General features: G+C 45.0%; 1 protein-coding gene across 1 annotated transcript in view; it reads right to left on the minus strand.

Annotated features, from left to right (window-relative positions):
- LOC106593578 (dual specificity mitogen-activated protein kinase kinase 5) overlaps window positions 1–17315 on the minus strand; it is a 105060-nt gene that overhangs the window by 56290 nt on the left and 31455 nt on the right. The window contains exons 9-13 of the mRNA XM_045689584.2: window positions 7406–7445; window positions 5155–5223; window positions 4321–4402; window positions 3502–3563; window positions 137–185 (exon numbers count right to left, since the gene is read on the minus strand). Of these exons, the coding sequence (XP_045545540.1) occupies window positions 137–185; window positions 3502–3563; window positions 4321–4402; window positions 5155–5223; window positions 7406–7445 (302 nt within the window). The remainder of the gene's footprint in view (window positions 1–136; window positions 186–3501; window positions 3564–4320; window positions 4403–5154; window positions 5224–7405; window positions 7446–17315) is intronic.

The raw sequence follows: 17315 nt of genomic DNA on the forward strand, positions 1-17315 counted from the left end.
TGACCTCTGTGTAGAATCTACATCATTGACCTCTGTAGAATCTACTACCTTCCACATCACTGACCTCTGTGTAGAATCTACTACCTTCCACATCACTGACCTCTGTGTAGAATCTACTACCTTTCACATCACTGACCTCTGTGAAGAATCTTCAGGCTCCATAGATAGGTTAGGCCTTTCACTACCTGAAGACAGATAGGAGATATGGAGTTCAGAATTCAACAATACCCAGAACCACTGCTTTCAGAAACTGGTGGGCTAACTCATTTGGTAAACCATTTATATACAGGTCCTTCAGAAAGTATTCACACCCCTTGGCCTTGACTTATTCCACATGTTGTTGTTACAGCCTGAATTCAAAATTCATTAAATATATATTTTTTCTCTCACCCATCAACACAAAATACCCTATAATGTCAAAGAGAAAAAATGTTTTTAGAAACTTTAGCAAATTTATTGAAAATCTAATTCAGAAATATCTAATTTACTTAAATATTCACACCACAGAGTCAATACTTTGTAGAAGCACTTTTGCCTGTGAGTCTTTCTGTGTAAGTCTCTAAGAGCTTTCCACACCTGGATTGTACAACACTTGCCCATTATTATTTTCAAAGTTCTTCAAGCTCTGTCAAATAGTTTTTTGATCATTGTTAGACAACCATTTTAAGGTCTTACCATAGATTTTCAAGTAGATTTAAGTCAAAACTGTAACTCGGCCACTCAGGAACATTCACTGTCTTTTTTGTAAGCAACTCCAGTGTAGATTTGGCCTTGTATTTTAGTTTATTGTCCTGCTGAAAGGTGAATTAATCTCCCAGTGTCTGGTGGAAAGCAGACTGAACCAGGTTTTCCTCTAGGATTTTGCCTGTGCTTGGCGCCATTCTGTTTTTTCTTTTATCCTGAAAAACTCCCCAATCCTTAATTAAGGATTACAAGCATACCCATAACATGATGCAGCCACCACTATGCTTGAAAATATGGAGAGTGTTACTCAGTAAGGTGTTGTATTGGATTTGCCCCAAATATAACACATTGTATTGAGGTCAAAAAGTGAATTACTTTATTGCCTTGTTGCAAACAGGATGCATGTTCGGAATATTTTTATTCTGTACAGGTTTCCTTCTTTTCACTGTCAATTAGGTTATTATTGTGGAGTAACTACAATGTTGTTGATCCATCCTCAGTTTTCTCCTAACACAGCCATTAAAATCTGAAACTGTTTTAATGTCATCATTGGCCTCATGGTGAAATCCCTGAATGGTTTCCTTCCTCTTCGGCAACTGAGTTAGGAATGACGCCTGTATCTTTGTAGTGACTGGGTGTGTTGATACACCCTCCAAAGAGTATTACTAACTTCACCACGTTCAAAGGGATATTCAATGTCTGCTTTTTTTTTTACCCATCTACCAATAGGTGCCCTTCTTTGTGAGGAATTGGAAAACCTCCCTGGTCTTCGTGGTTGAATCTGTGTTTGAAATTCACTGCTCGACTGAGGGACCTTACAGATAATTGTATGTGTGGGGTACAGAGATGAGGTATACCCCTACAACTCATCCAGAACGCCGCAGCCCGTCTGGTGTTCAACCTTCCCAAGTTCTCTCACGTCACCCCGCTCCTCCGCTCTCTCCACTGGCTTCCAGTTGAAGCTCGCATCCGCTACAAGACCATGGTGATTGCCTACGGAGCTGTGAAGGGAACGGCACCTCCATACCTTCAGGCTCTGATCAGGCCCTACACCCAAACAAGGGCACTGCGTTCATCCACCACTGGCCTGCTGGCCCCCCTACCTCTGAGGAAGCACAGTTCCCGCTCAGCCCAGTCAAAACTGTTCGCTGCTCTGGCACCCCAATGGTGGAACAAGCTCCCTCACGACGCCAGGACAGCGGAGTCAATCACCACCTTCCGGAGACACCTGAAACCCCACCTCTTTAAGGAATACCTAGGATAGGATAAAGTAATCCTTCTAACCCCCCCCCCCTTAAAAGATTTAGATGCACTATTGTAAAGTGGTTGTTCCACTGGATATCATAAGGTGAATGCACCATTTTTAAGTCGCTCTGGATAAGAGCGTCTGCTAAATGACTTAAATGTAATGTAATGTAATGTATTAATTCAAAATTAATGTTAAATACTATTATTGCACACAGAGTGAGTCCATGCAACTTATTATGTGACTTGTTAAGCAACATTTTACTCCTGAACTTATTTAGGCTTGTCATAACAAAGGGGTTGAATACTTATTGACTCAAGACATTTCAGCTTTAATATGTAGAAAATGTGTAAAATCATAATTCCACTGACATGAGGGGTATTGTGTGTAGGCCAGTGTAAAAAAAACTCTATGTAATCCATGTTGAAATCAGGCTGGAACACAACAACATGTAGAATAAGTCAAGGGGTGTGAATACTGTGTGAAGGCCATGTATCTGCTCATTGATCATGGACTGTACACAACATGCTTACTAGTCCAGAGCCACAGAGTTGCATAGCTACTTTGCATCTTTACGTTCTTGATATTAAAACCATTTGCTTTTATATGACTACAGCGAGCAGCAAAGACTTTAAGGATTCACATATTTTGGTTTATTATTGAGAAAGAAGATTCGACCACAAAACAACGTGCCAAATCTACTTCTCAATTCAGACAGAATCAAAAGATCTGATTGGACTGTGACTCTGGTGCCAAAACAACTGGTGTGCGTACGCAGCATCCATCTCGCCCTCCCGGGTGCTTTCCCCAGCGATAATTAACAGCTCTGACAGTGAGAGGGGGAAGAGAGGGAGGAGAGCTGTGAATTAGAATTAACGCTGACTAAATAGCTGTCAATGTTTGATTACAGGCTGAATCAGAGGGAGAGGGGCTAATAGAGGTGGAAACGCCCACGTTAGCCTGAATCAAACGCTCCTCTGTGCTGTGATGCTTGAGTGTGTGTGTGAGAGAGAGAGAGAGAGAGAGAGGAGAGAGAGAGAGAGAGAGAGAGAGAGAGAGAGAGAGAGAGAGAGAGAGAGACTGTCCATTTCATCCCTTTCTCACTGATGAAGGCTACTTGGGAGATTCACACCTGTTGGCCACACTTGCCAAAATGGGTAAACTTTACCCGCAAAAGTCTCAAAGTTATTAATGAGTTATTATTTACTGAATTGGGTAGAATGATGAATTGTAGCCGATTTGTCAAACCTGTAATTCCCATACAAAGCTACCTGATCCATTGTCTTCCTAGGTGATGCTTTACAGAATGAGTCTCATTTTAAATAGCTGTGGTCAGTTCTAGAATATGAGAGTCTCATTTTAAATAGCTGTGGTCAGTTCTAGAATATGAGAGTCATTTTAAATAGCTGTGGTCAGTTCTAGAATATGAGAGTCTCATTTTAAATAGCTGTGGTCAGTTCTAGAATATGAGAGTCTCATTTTAAATAGCTGTGGTCAGTTCTAGAAAATGAGTGTCTCATTTTAAATAGCTGTGGTCAGTTGGTTTGAGAGCTGAAAGGCTGTTCACTCACCGCCACAGAGATCCTACCCAACACATGTTCTGGGATCTTCCTGTATACGTCCAGAGAGCCACCTGCACACACACGCACACACACCGTTGAGTGTTGATGGACGCATGCTGACAGGTCGTCCATCGAGGGAGATAATGTGTTATAACTGAGAAATCACTGTGTTAAATTCACACACACACACTCCCACCCTTGTAGCTTTTAGCAAAGATGCATGCTAGCCCCCAGCCACTGAAGATGACAGTCTTCCTCTAAGTAGAAGTGTAAATGGATACAGGGTGGTAAGAGGTTTGACATTCCAGCTTTCATAGAGCTCTGGATGGGAGTGGAGTAAAGGCCTCAGATAGCCACAGCCTCACCACTAACACCAGCCCCGGCGCTAACCCTAACCCCAGCCCTAACGCTAACCCCGGCGCTAACCCTAACACCGGCCCCGGCGCTAACCCTAACACCGGCCCCGGCGCTAACCCTAACACCGGCCCCGGCGCTAACCCTAACACCGGCCTCGGCGCTAACCCCGGTGCTAGCCCTAACCCCGGCCTCGGCGCTAGCCCTAACCCCGGCCTCGGCGCTAACCCCAGCCTCAGCGCTAGCGCTAACCCCAGCCTCAACGCTAACGCTAACCCCAGCCTCAACACTAACCCCAGCCTCAACACTCACCCCAGCCTCAACACTCACCCCAGCCTCAACACTCACCCCAGCCTCAACACTCACCCCAGCCTCAACACTCACCCCAGCCTCAACACTAACCCCAGCCTCAACACTAACCCCAGGCTCAACACTAACCCAAGCCTCAACACTAACCCAAGCCTCAACACTCACCGTCCATATACTCTGTGCATATGGAGATCCTGTTCTCTACAAAGAAGGCACTGTAGAAGGTTATAATGTAGGAGGAATCACACTGCAAAACAAAAAGACAATTAACACAGTTCATCCACTCATTAATTAACATTGATGCATGTTGCAGTATTTATTGTTGAACTGTTTAGTTAGCCCATTTCACAGTCTACCTCAGAAGAAAAGGAGAGGTCTGGGGTAAATTATTGAGAGGGCTTATCAGCAATCACGTGTTCCTGCCTCGTGCGTGCGTATATCGACAATCCCTGGCTTGCCACACAGGAGGAGAGGAGATCCACTCAGATAAAAGGTGCTCCATGAACTAGTCTAAAGTAACAGAGTAGACTAAACAGGTCTGGCAGGTCTGATAAGAGAGGCTTCAGCTGGGGGAGAGATCTGACTACATGATTTGGGACAGTTGAGGGAGAGGTTTGACTACATGGTTTGGGCCAGTTGAGGGAGAGATTTGACTGCATGGTTTGGGCCAGTTGAGGGAGAGATTTGACTGCATGGTTTGGGCCAGTTGAGGGAGAGATTTGACTACATGATTTGGGCCAGTTGGGGGAGAGGTTTGACTACATGGTTTGGGCAAGTTGGGGGAGAGATTTGACTACATGATTTGGGCCAGTTGGGGAGAGGTTTGACTACATGGTTTGGGCCAGTTGGGGGAGAGATTTGACTACATGGTTTGGGCCAGTTGGGGGAGAGGTTTGACTACAAGATTTGGGACAGTTGAGGGAGAGATTTGACTACATGATTTGGGCCATATGGGGGAAAGATTTGACCAGTTTGGGGCTCTAGAGAATAGAAGCTGACCTTGTAGAGGATCTCCAACTCAGACATGATCTGTTTCTGTAGCTCCACTGTGATGTCCAGAGGAATGACCTGTAAAGTCACAAGCACAGCCCAAATGAGATACCAGTGTAACCAGTGCACTGGTTAATATGCAAGCACGCACACACCGCTAAAGCACTTCAAAAACACACACAGAAACATTTAAAGCAATGTACATTATTATTATAATGGAACTATGGGTGAAAATAATCCTGCACTGGTGGTAACAAATGACCTAGAAACCTTGTAGAGAAACTCATGATTCTTTCATGCCAACCTATCTGGATAGTGTGGATACCATACGGTAAATGGGCACTACCAGGGGTGTGAATTCTGATCTGGCCGCACTGAGCTTAGCTAATAGCTACAACAGTGGCACACTAGCATTAGCAAAGATTAGCTAAACTTGCAGCTTATCATTGATTACAGGATAGAGAGAGAAGGGAGTAGCTACATGTAAACATCATTGATTACAGGATAGAGAGAGAAGGGAGTAGCTACATGTAAACATCATTGATTACAGGATAGAGAGAGAAGGGAGTAGCTACATGTAAACATCATTGATTACAGGTTAGAGAGAGAAGGGAGTAGCTACATGTAAACATCATTGATTACAGGATAGAGAGAGAAGGGAGTAGCTACATGTAAACATCATTGATTACAGGATAGAGAGAGAAGGGAGTAGCTACATGTAAACATCATTGATTACAGGATAGAGAGAGAAGGGAGTAGCTACATGTAAACATCATTGATTACAGGTTAGAGAGAGAAGGGAGTAGCTACATGTAAACATCATTGATTACAGGATAGAGAGAGAAGGGAGTAGCTACATGTAAACATCATTGATTACAGGTTAGAGAGAGAAGGGAGTAGCTACATGTAAACATCATTGATTACAGGTTAGAGAGAGAAGGGAGTAGCTACATGTAAACATCATTGATTACAAGTTAGAGAGAGAAGGGAGTAGCTACATGTAAACATCATTGATTACAGGTTAGAGAGAGAAGGGAGTAGCTACATGTAAACATCATTGATTACAGGATAGAGAGAGAAGGGAGTAGCTACATGTAAACATCATTGATTACAGGTTAGAGAGAGAAGGGAGTAGCTACATGTAAACATCATTGATTACAGGATAGAGAGAGAAGGGAGTAGCTACATGTAAACATCATTGATTACAGGTTAGAGAGAGAAGGGAGTAGCTACATGTAAACATCATTGATTACAGGTTAGAGAGAGAAGGGAGTAGCTACATGTAAACATCATTGATTACAGGTTAGAGAGAGAAGGGAGTAGCTACATGTAAACATCATTGATTACAGGATAGAGAGAGAAGGGAGTAGCTACATGTAAACATCATTGATTACAGGTTAGAGAGAGAAGGGAGTAGCTACATGTAAACATCATTGATTACAGGTTAGAGAGAGAAGGGAGTAGCTACATGTAAACATCATTGATTACAGGATAGAGAGAGAAGGGAGTAGCTACATGTAAACATCATTGATTACAGGTTAGAGAGAGAAGGGAGTAGCTACATGTAAACATCATTGATTACAGGTTAGAGAGAGAAGGGAGTAGCTACATGTAAACATCATTGATTACAGGTTAGAGAGAGAAGGGAGTAGCTACATGTAAACATCATTGATTACAGGTTAGAGAGAGAAGGGAGTAGCTACATGTAAACATCATTGATTACAGGTTAGAGAGAGAAGGGAGTAGCTACATGTAAACATCATTGATTACAGGATAGAGAGAGAAGGGAGTAGCTACATGTAAACATCATTGATTACAGGTTAGAGAGAGAAGGGAGTAGCTACATGTAAACATCATTGATTACAGGATAGAGAGAGAAGGGAGTAGCTACATGTAAACATCATTGATTACAGGATAGAGAGAGAAGGGAGTAGCTACATGTAAACATCATTGATTACAGGTTAGAGAGAGAAGGGAGTAGCTACATGTAACGAGGGTCAAGGAGGTACCCATTACATCTACCTTCCATTCCACTCCAATAGATTAGATTACTGGTAGAATTACAGAGCATGAGAACAAAGTGGATGAATGAACCAATGAGAGGGGGGGGATCACAGAGGTTGAGAAGCATAGAAAATGAAAGAGGGAGGGGAAAAGGACAGAGGTAGAGATACAGAAGAAGACTAGTGTAGTTGAACGTGATTTGGTAAAAGGAGAGGTGACCAGGAAAAGGTTACAGCAGTACATCTGTTGATCTCACCTTCACCGCCAACACTCTGTTGCCGAGAAGATGGTACGCTCTGTGGGAGAGAAAGAGAGGAAACATTAACATAGCTCAACAAAGAGTACGCCAGCGCTTCAGAAAAGTCCCTACTAAACTATTTCACACATTGAAACAACCCCTGTTACTGTTCATTCATCCGGGCCTTTAAAGTCATCATGTGAATGAAAATATGTTGAGTGGAAAAGGATTTGGGTGAACATCACTACATTCAGAATGGACATTCAGTAGAGAGGTCCAGACTAAACATGCTTATTCAAATCAGCCATCCACAATTTTCCTAGTTGGTGAGTTATAACATGAAGAAAGGGGTGTTGTCATAAAGGAAACCGTAGAATCCAAATGAGCATGACAACATGTCTCTTAGTCTAACAGTATTTCCATCATGAAAAGGTCAGAGGTCAAAACAATAGCCTTCATGACACATGGCCATTGAGGCCAGTCAGTCCTGTATCGTCACAGTTCTCCAGACAGGTTTCAGGTGGCAGGTAAACCAAACAGCCAAGGAGCGCCGGCTGGCCTAGCCGACCTTAATGATTTAATTATGAAACTCCTTAATGCCCACCATCGGGTTTAGTTACCGGGCAAGAGGGTCGGTTTACCAAAAGCGCCAATGTCTCAACATCCAATCCTCTTGTCCCCGTGGAACAGCTGCCGGCGGTGAGGGGCACAGGGAGGGCGTACGTCACCAGTTTGTTTACGACAGCCAGGTATACTGGATACCTCCCGTGGTTTCACCTGTCAACAGGGTAGGCCGGCGTGTATGTGCTCAGACCAGGGTGTGTGATTAATGTGTGGTAGATAGGAGCATCGTGTTACACCTCTAAACTGGCCCTTTAATTAATGACACCTCTTAGTGTCTCGTCTGGGTCGTCTGATAACTACCCTCCAGTCAGGACAAACATTAGTCTATCCCTCGTATGCCGGGCGCTCAGCGCTGGACGTACCAACACACTGTTTCTATTTAGATATTTATTGACAATGGAATTTTTAACTTGGTTTTAGCTTTATATGTAACAACTTCGTATCATAAGGTTTACTATAAGCATTCATGTCAAGTACTGGGTCCTAATTAGAGCTGAGCCTTAAATGCATGAAGACATTATAATGCATCAAGCACAGGTCCTTCGTAGGAACGGCTAACACTTTTTCCATCCCTGACTGTTTTCAGGTGAACACTCCTTTAGGTCTGGAAAAGGCCTCGGTGTATTTGAGGTGTACTTTCACCTTTTAGTTTTGATGTCTTACTCCTCCTTTAAGCTACAATCAATATCAATTAAGCACGACAACTGGTTCTTAATTAAGACAAGAGGAAGAAGTTAATTGAGACCGGAGCGGAGAGCCAGAGATGTTAAATACTGATTGGACTGATTCTGTGTGTAGCAAACGAACAGAGCAAGTAATCATTATTTTATCATGCTGAACATGTTCAGGTTCACAGAAAAAACCTGCTGACTCACTCAGGAAGATGTTCCTTTACGATGACACAACTTTGTGCCTTGTCGTGATTAGTAACTGCTTGGAGGATAACCTCTCTTTTGTCACGTCTGCACCATTCTGTCACTAATGAACCGGGAAACTAGGGGACAAGCAGGTGAACCATAACAACAGCTGTTGTGAAGATACAAGATCACATTTAAATCTAACAGTCCCCTCAGGATGAGTGTGTCACTTATACTAAGCATTTTAGTAGCCTAATGTTCCCCAGAATGCCTTCCTCTACTCCCCAACAGAGTGATGACACGACGACAGTACAACCTCACTGTTAGAGTGAGTGAGTAGTCGAACTCCAGTCTCTATCCTCCATGCAGCCTGTAATGTGGTGGGCCCAGTAGATCCACTGTCCTTGATGCCCCTCAGGGCCAACCCTCCACCGGTGAGTTACAGTGACAGGCCTGGTGACTAGAGGACCTGGGAGCAAGGTTACCCAGCCGCCCGTCCCCACCCCCTCTTCCCCCCCGTCCTGACCCCAGTAAACGTGCCCCATTGCCTGGATCTTATTTACACTCCAGCCCCTGGTGTAATAAAAGCTCCACCATGCAGTATTCATGGGCCTGGCTGGCTCTCTAAAGTGGCCCCCGAGCGGGCGGTCAGGGCTGGAGCGGTTGGTTTACAGTGCCACAGGGGTGGCAGGCAAGGCGACCTCTCTTCCAGCCAGACACTCTCACCTGAGACGGCCCGACCAGAACGACCACAGCGACTGCCAAACAGAGACTGACCTACCTAAGTTAAGAGTACATCGCTCTGCAGATGAAGAGGCTAGCCGGTACGACCACACCACTACAAAGTCACAAAGATGAGACATTACACAGACCCTCAACTATGAATATAAACAGAGGTTATATCCCCATGGTTATCAGTGGTGTCAGTTTCCCAGTCACCTGAGACCACTAAAAGCAGAGACAGAGGTGATGGAGGGAAGGAAAAGCAGAGACAGAGGTGATGGAGGGAAGGAAAAGCAGAGACAGAGGTGATGGAGGGAAGGAAGGAAAAGCAGAGACAGAGGTGACGGAGGGAAGGAAAAGCAGAGACAGAGGTGATGGAGGGAAGGAAAAGTAGAGACAGAGGTGATGGAGGGAAGGAAAAGTAGAGACAGAGGTGACGGAGGGAAGGAAAAGCAGAGACAGAGGTGATGGAGGGAAGGAAAAGCAGAGACAGAGGTGACGGAGGGAAGGAAAAGTAGAGACAGGTGATGGAGGGAAGGAAGGAAAAGCAGAGACAGAGGTGACGGAGGGAAGGAAAAGCAGAGACAGAGGTGATGGAGGGAAGGAAAAGCAGAGACAGAGGTGATGGAGGGAAGGAAAAGCAGAGACAGAGGTGATGGAGGGAAGGAAAAGCAGAGACAGAGGTGACGGAGGGAAGGAAAAGCAGAGACAGAGGTGATGGAGGGAAGGAAAAGTAGAGACAGAGGTGATGGAGGGAAGGAAAAGTAGAGACAGAGGTGACGGAGGGAAGGAAAAGCAGAGACAGAGGTGACGGAGGGAAGGAAAAGTAGAGACAGGTGATGGAGGGAAGGAAAAGCAGAGACAGAGGTGACGGAGGGAAGGAAAAGCAGAGACAGAGGTGATGGAGGGAAGGAAGGAAAAGCAGAGACAGAGGTGATGGAGGGAAGGAAAAGTAGAGACAGAGGTGATGGAGGGAAGGAAAAGCAGGGACAGAGGTGACGGAGGGAAGGAAGGAAAAGCAGAGACAGAGGTGACGGAGGGAAGGAAAAGCAGAGACAGAGGTGACGGAGGGAAGGAAAAGCAGAGACAGAGGTGACGGAGGGAAGGAAAAGCAGAGACAGAGGTGACGGAGGGAAGGAAAAGTAGAGACAGAGGTGACGGAGGGAAGGAAAAGCAGAGACAGAGGTGACGGAGGGAAGGAAAAGTAGAGACAGAGGTGACGGAGGGAAGGAAAAGCAGAGACAGAGGTGACGGAGGGAAGGAACAGCAGAGACAGAGGTGACGGAGGGAAGGAAAAGCAGAGACAGAGGTGATGGAGGGAAGGAAAAGCAGAGACAGAGGTGATGGAGGGAAGGAAAAGCAGAGACAGAGGTGATGGAGGGAAGGAAAAGCAGAGACAGAGGTGATGGAGGGAAGGAAAAGCAGAGACAGAGGTGATGGAGGGAAGGAAAAGCAGAGACAGAGGTGATGGAGGGAAGGAAAAGCAGAGACAGAGGTGACGGAGGGAAGGAAAAGCAGAGACAGAGGTGATGGAGGGAAGGAACAGCAGAGACAGAGGTGACGGAGGGAAGGAAAAGCAGAGACAGAGGTGATGGAGGGAAGGAAAAGCAGAGACAGAGGTGATGGAGGGAAGGAAAAGCAGAGACAGAGGTGACGGAGGGAAGGAAAAGCAGAGACAGAGGTGATGGAGGGAAAGGAGAGAAAACAGAGGTAAAAAAAAGGAGCTTAAATAAACCTTGACGTGGTCAGGTGCTAAACAGACCAGGCATTTCAACCCTACTTTATGGCCTGCAGCTTAAGGTATAGTAACCAACTAACACATTAACAGGCAGAAATGTTCCTGCTCCCCACGTCTAATATCAAATGGGAGATCAATAAGAAAACAACAAGGCTGGGGGACTTTGGGAGAGGCCACGCCGGTGTCTAAGTGGATGTAACTGCATGTAAATGTGCTTGTTCTAATTGCGCAGGTCCATCAGGCACAGAATGGCCACCTGTCCCCACACTAGTTATTTATAACCTGGTAGGACAGGCTGGACCTCAGAGAGGGAGAGTAGGAAGTCATAAAAAAACAAGGGACAACATTGATGGATCACCGGGTCAGAGACACAGAGGATAGCCAAGGTGTCAGCAACATCCAATTGAGTATAAATGTCCGTGGGTCATAAACAGGGTTAAGGGTTAAAGGTGGAGAGCCTTAAGTGGAGCTATTCACACTAGATAAGCGTAATATAAACCAGGCCAATAGGGAGACGGAGGAGAGATAATGACCTTCTTCAGAGGAGACCATGTTCACATTACAACATTTACTTTCAAATGAGGAGACTGGCTGGGGCGTTTTATTTATTTACCCTTATTTTAGCAGGTAAATTCTCATTTACAGCAATGACCTGAGGAATAGTTACAGGGGAGAAGAAGGGGGGATGAATGAGCCAATTGAAAGCTGGGGATGATTCGGTGGCCAATTTAGCCTGCTCCCCACAGTCTTGGAGGCAGTAAGTATGTATAAGTATGTGTGTGTGTGTGTGTGTGTGTGTGTGTGTGTGTGTGTGTGTGTGTGTATGCGCGCGCGTGTGTGTGTGTGTGTGTATGCGCGCGTGTGTGTGTGTGTGTATGCGCGCGCGTGTGTGTGTGTGTGTATATATAATATGTATGTCATTGGGTTAGCAACACTTCATACTCTGACATATAATAGCAGCAGTACAAAACACAAAGCCCAACAGAGAAGCCCACCAAATTATTTTTAAAGAAAGCAATTTACAGTAATACTCCAGGTGCCTTACTCCGTGGGGAAAAATCCTCTATGCATGTTTGACGGTCAAAGTGGTTTGTGTTTTACATTAACCAAAAGTGTTTAGGGTAGAGGTGACATAGGACACAACAATACAGATATTACAGGCCCTATTTTCCCCTTAGGGCAGCGCCCTGTGTTCGTACAGATATCCTCAAACGCTGGGTCCCCTTGCTGTCCCCAGCCTGGGACCAGGAACAACTGGGCTCTCTCTCCATCTGCTGTGTACAACACATTAACATCTGAAGGCACAAGCAGTGGTCTGGGATTCACATGCAGAACAGACAGACAGATGGACAGACAGACACAGACCAGAGGAGATGCAGGATCAACAGAAACAGTGTGAATGGAAGAAAACAAACACAATGACAGACAAGACAATGAAACCTAAGCCTCTACAGATGTAGGATCTTCATTTGATCAGCCTGTTGCAGGAGAACTTTCCTGCAGTGCAGCATATTTAAAACTTGTAGTGTATTTTGAGGTTTAAAAAGGCTTCTGAAGTTTGTAATTTCCACTTCGAAATTTCAGACTTGATTTTTTCCTTTATGAAAAAATTTATCAACCCCTAGAAAAATGTTGATACATTATAATCCACATAATAATGAATATTTGCTGTTGGATTATTTTCCTGCTGTAGCAAACTTGGCTCAAATTAAGATCCTTCATCTGTAGCAGTCAGTAAGTCTGGTCGTGCACCAAAACACAATGTCTGACTGACAGACAGACAGGTTACTAAACCCTAACCCTGTGAGTAGAGGACAGACACCAAGCCTGTACGTGTGTGTGTGTCTTGGTCAGTGGTGATAATGTGACAATGACACCAGAGGGCAGAGAGAGATGCCAGAGTGATTCCTATAGGCTCGCCATCCACTCCCCAAGCTCCACCTGGACTTCCTCTGATCTCCACACTGAACCTCATTAAGCAGCTGATTGGATAAGCTCAGCCACATTGTCCTTGTCTTTCAAGAAACAGCAGGAGGACAACAGGATCCTGAACAACAACTAGACAAGTCAGGAACTAAGCCTACTGTACTTCAGCCAATCAAGTGATTTAGATGCCAAGTAATACCCTTGAGGTCAGGTGTAGAATGTAGTCTAGTGTTCGAGGTAATCATTGCACAATGTGGATTAAAGTTGGCGGACAACGTCTAATTGTTGCTGAGGATTTGTCAGCCTTTGACCAGGTTAATCTGTGGCTAAACTACCGTACATCACTGTTTGGTGTAAGGCCACTGCATATATTAGAAATATACAGCCTGATAGGAACCAACTCCATCTATGTAAACAGTCAGGTGAAATGTACAGCCTGATAAGAACCAACTCCATCTATGTAAACAGTCAGGTGAAATGTACAGCCTGATAGGAACCAACTCCATCCATGTAAACAGTCAGGTGAAATATACAGCCTGATAGGAACCAACTCCATCCATGTAAACAGTCAGGTGAAATATACAGCCTGATAGGAACCAACTCCATCCATGTAAACAGTCAGGTGAAATATACAGCCTGATAGGAACCAACTCCATCCATGTAAACAGTCAGGTGAAATGTACAGCCTGATAAGAACCAACTCCATCCATGTAAACAGTCAGGTGAAATGTACAGCCTGATAAGAACCAACTCCATCTATGTAAACAGTCAGGTGAAATATACAGCCTGATAAGAACCAACTCCATCCATGTAAACAGTCAGGTGAAATATACAGCCTGATAAGAACCAACTCCATCTATGTAAACAGTCAGGTGAAATGTACAGCCTGATAAGAACCAACTCCATCCATGTAAACAGTCAGGTGAAATATACAGCCTGATAGGAACCAACTCCATCCATGTAAACAGTCAGGTGAAATATACAGCCTGATAGGAACCAACTCCATCCATGTAAACAGTCAGGTGAAATATACAGCCTGATAGGAACCAACTCCATCCATGTAAACAGTCAGGTGAAATATACAGCCTGATAGGAACCAACTCCATCCATGTAAACAGTCAGGTGAAATATACAGCCTGATAGGAACCAACTCCATCCATGTAAACAGTCAGGTGAAATGTACAGCCTGATAAGAACCAACTCCATCCATGTAAACAGTCAGGTGAAATGTACAGCCTGATAAGAACCAACTCCATCTATGTAAACAGTCAGGTGAAATATACAGCCTGATAAGAACCAACTCCATCCATGTAAACAGTCAGGTGAAATGTACAGCCTGATAAGAACCAACTCCATCCATGTAAACAGTCAGGTGAAATGTACAGCCTGATAAGAACCAACTCCATCCATGTAAACAGTCAGGTGAAATGTACAGCCTGATAGGAACCAACTCCATCTATGTAAACAGTCAGGTGAAATGTACAGCCTGATAAGAACCAACTCCATCCATGTAAACAGTCAGGTGAAATGTACAGCCTGATAAGAACCAACTCCATCCATGTAAACAGTCAGGTGAAATGTACAGCCTGATAAGAACCAACTCCATCTATGTAAACAGTCAGGTGAAATGTACAGCCTGATAGGAACCAACTCCATCCATGTAAACAGTCAGGTGAAATATACAGCCTGATAAGAACCAACTCCATCCATGTAAACAGTCAGGTGAAATATACAGCCTGATAGGAACCAACTCCATCCATGTAAACAGTCAGGTGAAATGTACAGCCTGATAAGAACCAACTCCATCCATGTAAACAGTCAGGTGAAATGTACAGCCTGATAGGAACCAACTCCATCCATGTAAACAGTCAGGTGAAATGTACAGCCTGATAGGAACCAACTCCATCCATGTAAACAGTCAGGTGAAATGTACAGCCCGAGTACAATCTTTGAGGTGCTGCCTTGTTTGCATGTTGACAAAAATACTAACAGAAAAGAAACATAACAATACCAAAACTAACATGAACAATTGGACAGGCGGAGAAAAAAATGACATCAGCAGTTTTTCTCCCGAGCAGAAAAACAATCTGCCGCAGAACCGGATGGATTTTCTGCTGAGCTCAATTGACTGAGAAGTTGTCGGAGGTTTGCAATATTGGCTTTCCTCAGCCCAGCGGAACAATTTCCCAAGCCGAGCGAATAGCCAGTCGCTTTCTCCCTCAACTATAAGAGATAGGCCGTTAATGAAACAACCTCACCACAATAAAACGGTAAAAGAAACGTAAAGAAAAAAACGATAGAAAAAAAGCCTGAACAAGCCTGTTAAAGAAATAAACAGGATTTGCTCTGGAAGAAATTTACGACGAGCTCTGACAGAGACGACAGAACCACAGCCTCTCTCTCCGTCAAGTCAAGGTTAGAGAAGTGATCAATACCACTATCTCAATAAAACAGTTCAATAACAGGAGATGAAGGGAGGAGGAGGACAGAGAAGAGAAGGAGGAAAGGATGACAGAGAAAAGAAGGAGGAGATTAAGGGAGGAGGAGGAGGACAGAGAAGAGAAGGAGGAAAGGATGACAGAGAAAAGAAGGAGGAAATGAAGGGAGGAGGAGGAGGACAGAGAAGAGAAGGAGGAGAGGAGGACAGACAAGAGAAGGAGGAGATTAAGGGAGGAGGAGGAGGACAGAGAAGAGAAGGAGGAAAGGATGACAGAGAAAAGAAGGAGGAGATTAAGGGAGGAGGAGGAGGACAGAGAAGAGAAGGAGGAAAGGATGACAGAGAAAAGAAGGAGGAGATGAAGGGAGGAGGAGGAGGACAGAGAAGAGAAGGAGGAGAGGAGGACAGACAAGAGAAGGAGGAGATTAAGGGAGGAGGAGGAGGACAGAGAAGAGAAGGAGGAAAGGATGACAGAGAAGAGAAGGAGGAGAGGATGACAGACAAGAGAAGGAGGAGATGAAGGGAGGAGAAGAGGACAGAGAAGAGAAGGAGGAGAGGAGGGCAGAGAAGAGAAGGAGAGGAGGACAGAGAAGAGAAGGAGGAGAGGAGGAGAGGATGACAGAAGGAGAAGAGGAGGACAGAGAAGAGGAGGACAGAGAAGAGAAGGAGGAGAGGAGGACAGAGAAGAGGAGGACAGAGAAGAGAAGGAGGAGAGGAGGACAGAGAAGAGAAGGAGGAGAGGAGGGCAGAGAAGAGGAGGAGGAGAGGAGGGCAGAGAAGAGAAAGAGGAGAGGACAGAGAAAAGAAGGACAGAGAAGGAGGAGAGGATGACAGAAGGAGGAGAGGAGGACAGAGAAGAGGAGGACAGAGAAGAGGAGGACAGAGAAGAGAAGGAGGAGAGGAGGACAGAGAAGAGAAGGAGGAGAGGAGGGCAGAGAAGAGGAGGAGAGGAGGACAGAGAAGAGAAGGAGGAGAGGAGGGCAGAGAAGAGAAGGAGGAGAGGAGGGCAGAGAAGAGGAGGAGAGGAGGACAGAGAAGAGAAGGAGGAGAGGAGGACAGAGAAGAGGAGGACAGAGAAGAGAAGGAGGAGAGGAGGGCAGAGAAAAGGAGAGTTATAAGGGGGGGGGGGATTTGAGTGTGACGAACCAAATGCCCCTACTGTGTGTGTGTGTGTGTGTGTGTGTGTGTGTGTGTGTGTGTGTGTGTGTGTGTGTGTGTGTGTGTGTGTGTGTGTGTGTGTGTGTGTGTGGACAACACATCAGTCAGGTGATTTGGGAGGAGAGTCTTCTCTCCAGGTAACATGCTGTATGGTCCAGTGGGACAATCACTCTCATACCAGATCAATACCACATACATTTGGCAACCTTCACATCGTAAAAAGAATACATAAATAAATTGAATCGCCACTCGCGCCCCAGACACTAACCAGCCTGATGGATTTCAGAGGGACACAAGAGATTAACAGACAGAGAGAGATCAAGACAGACAGACAGACAGACAGACGGACAGACGGACAGACAGAAATAGAGAAACAGAGAAACAGAGAGAGAGAGATCGAGAGATATGGTGAGAAAAGGAGAACAGGGAAATAGGGTGGAGAGAGAGAAAAAGAAAGAGAAAGTT

The sequence above is a fragment of the Salmo salar genome, chromosome 11 (genome assembly GCF_965601325.2).
Source record: "Salmo salar chromosome 11, fSalSal1, whole genome shotgun sequence".
Taxonomy (NCBI): Eukaryota; Metazoa; Chordata; class Actinopteri; order Salmoniformes; family Salmonidae; genus Salmo; species Salmo salar.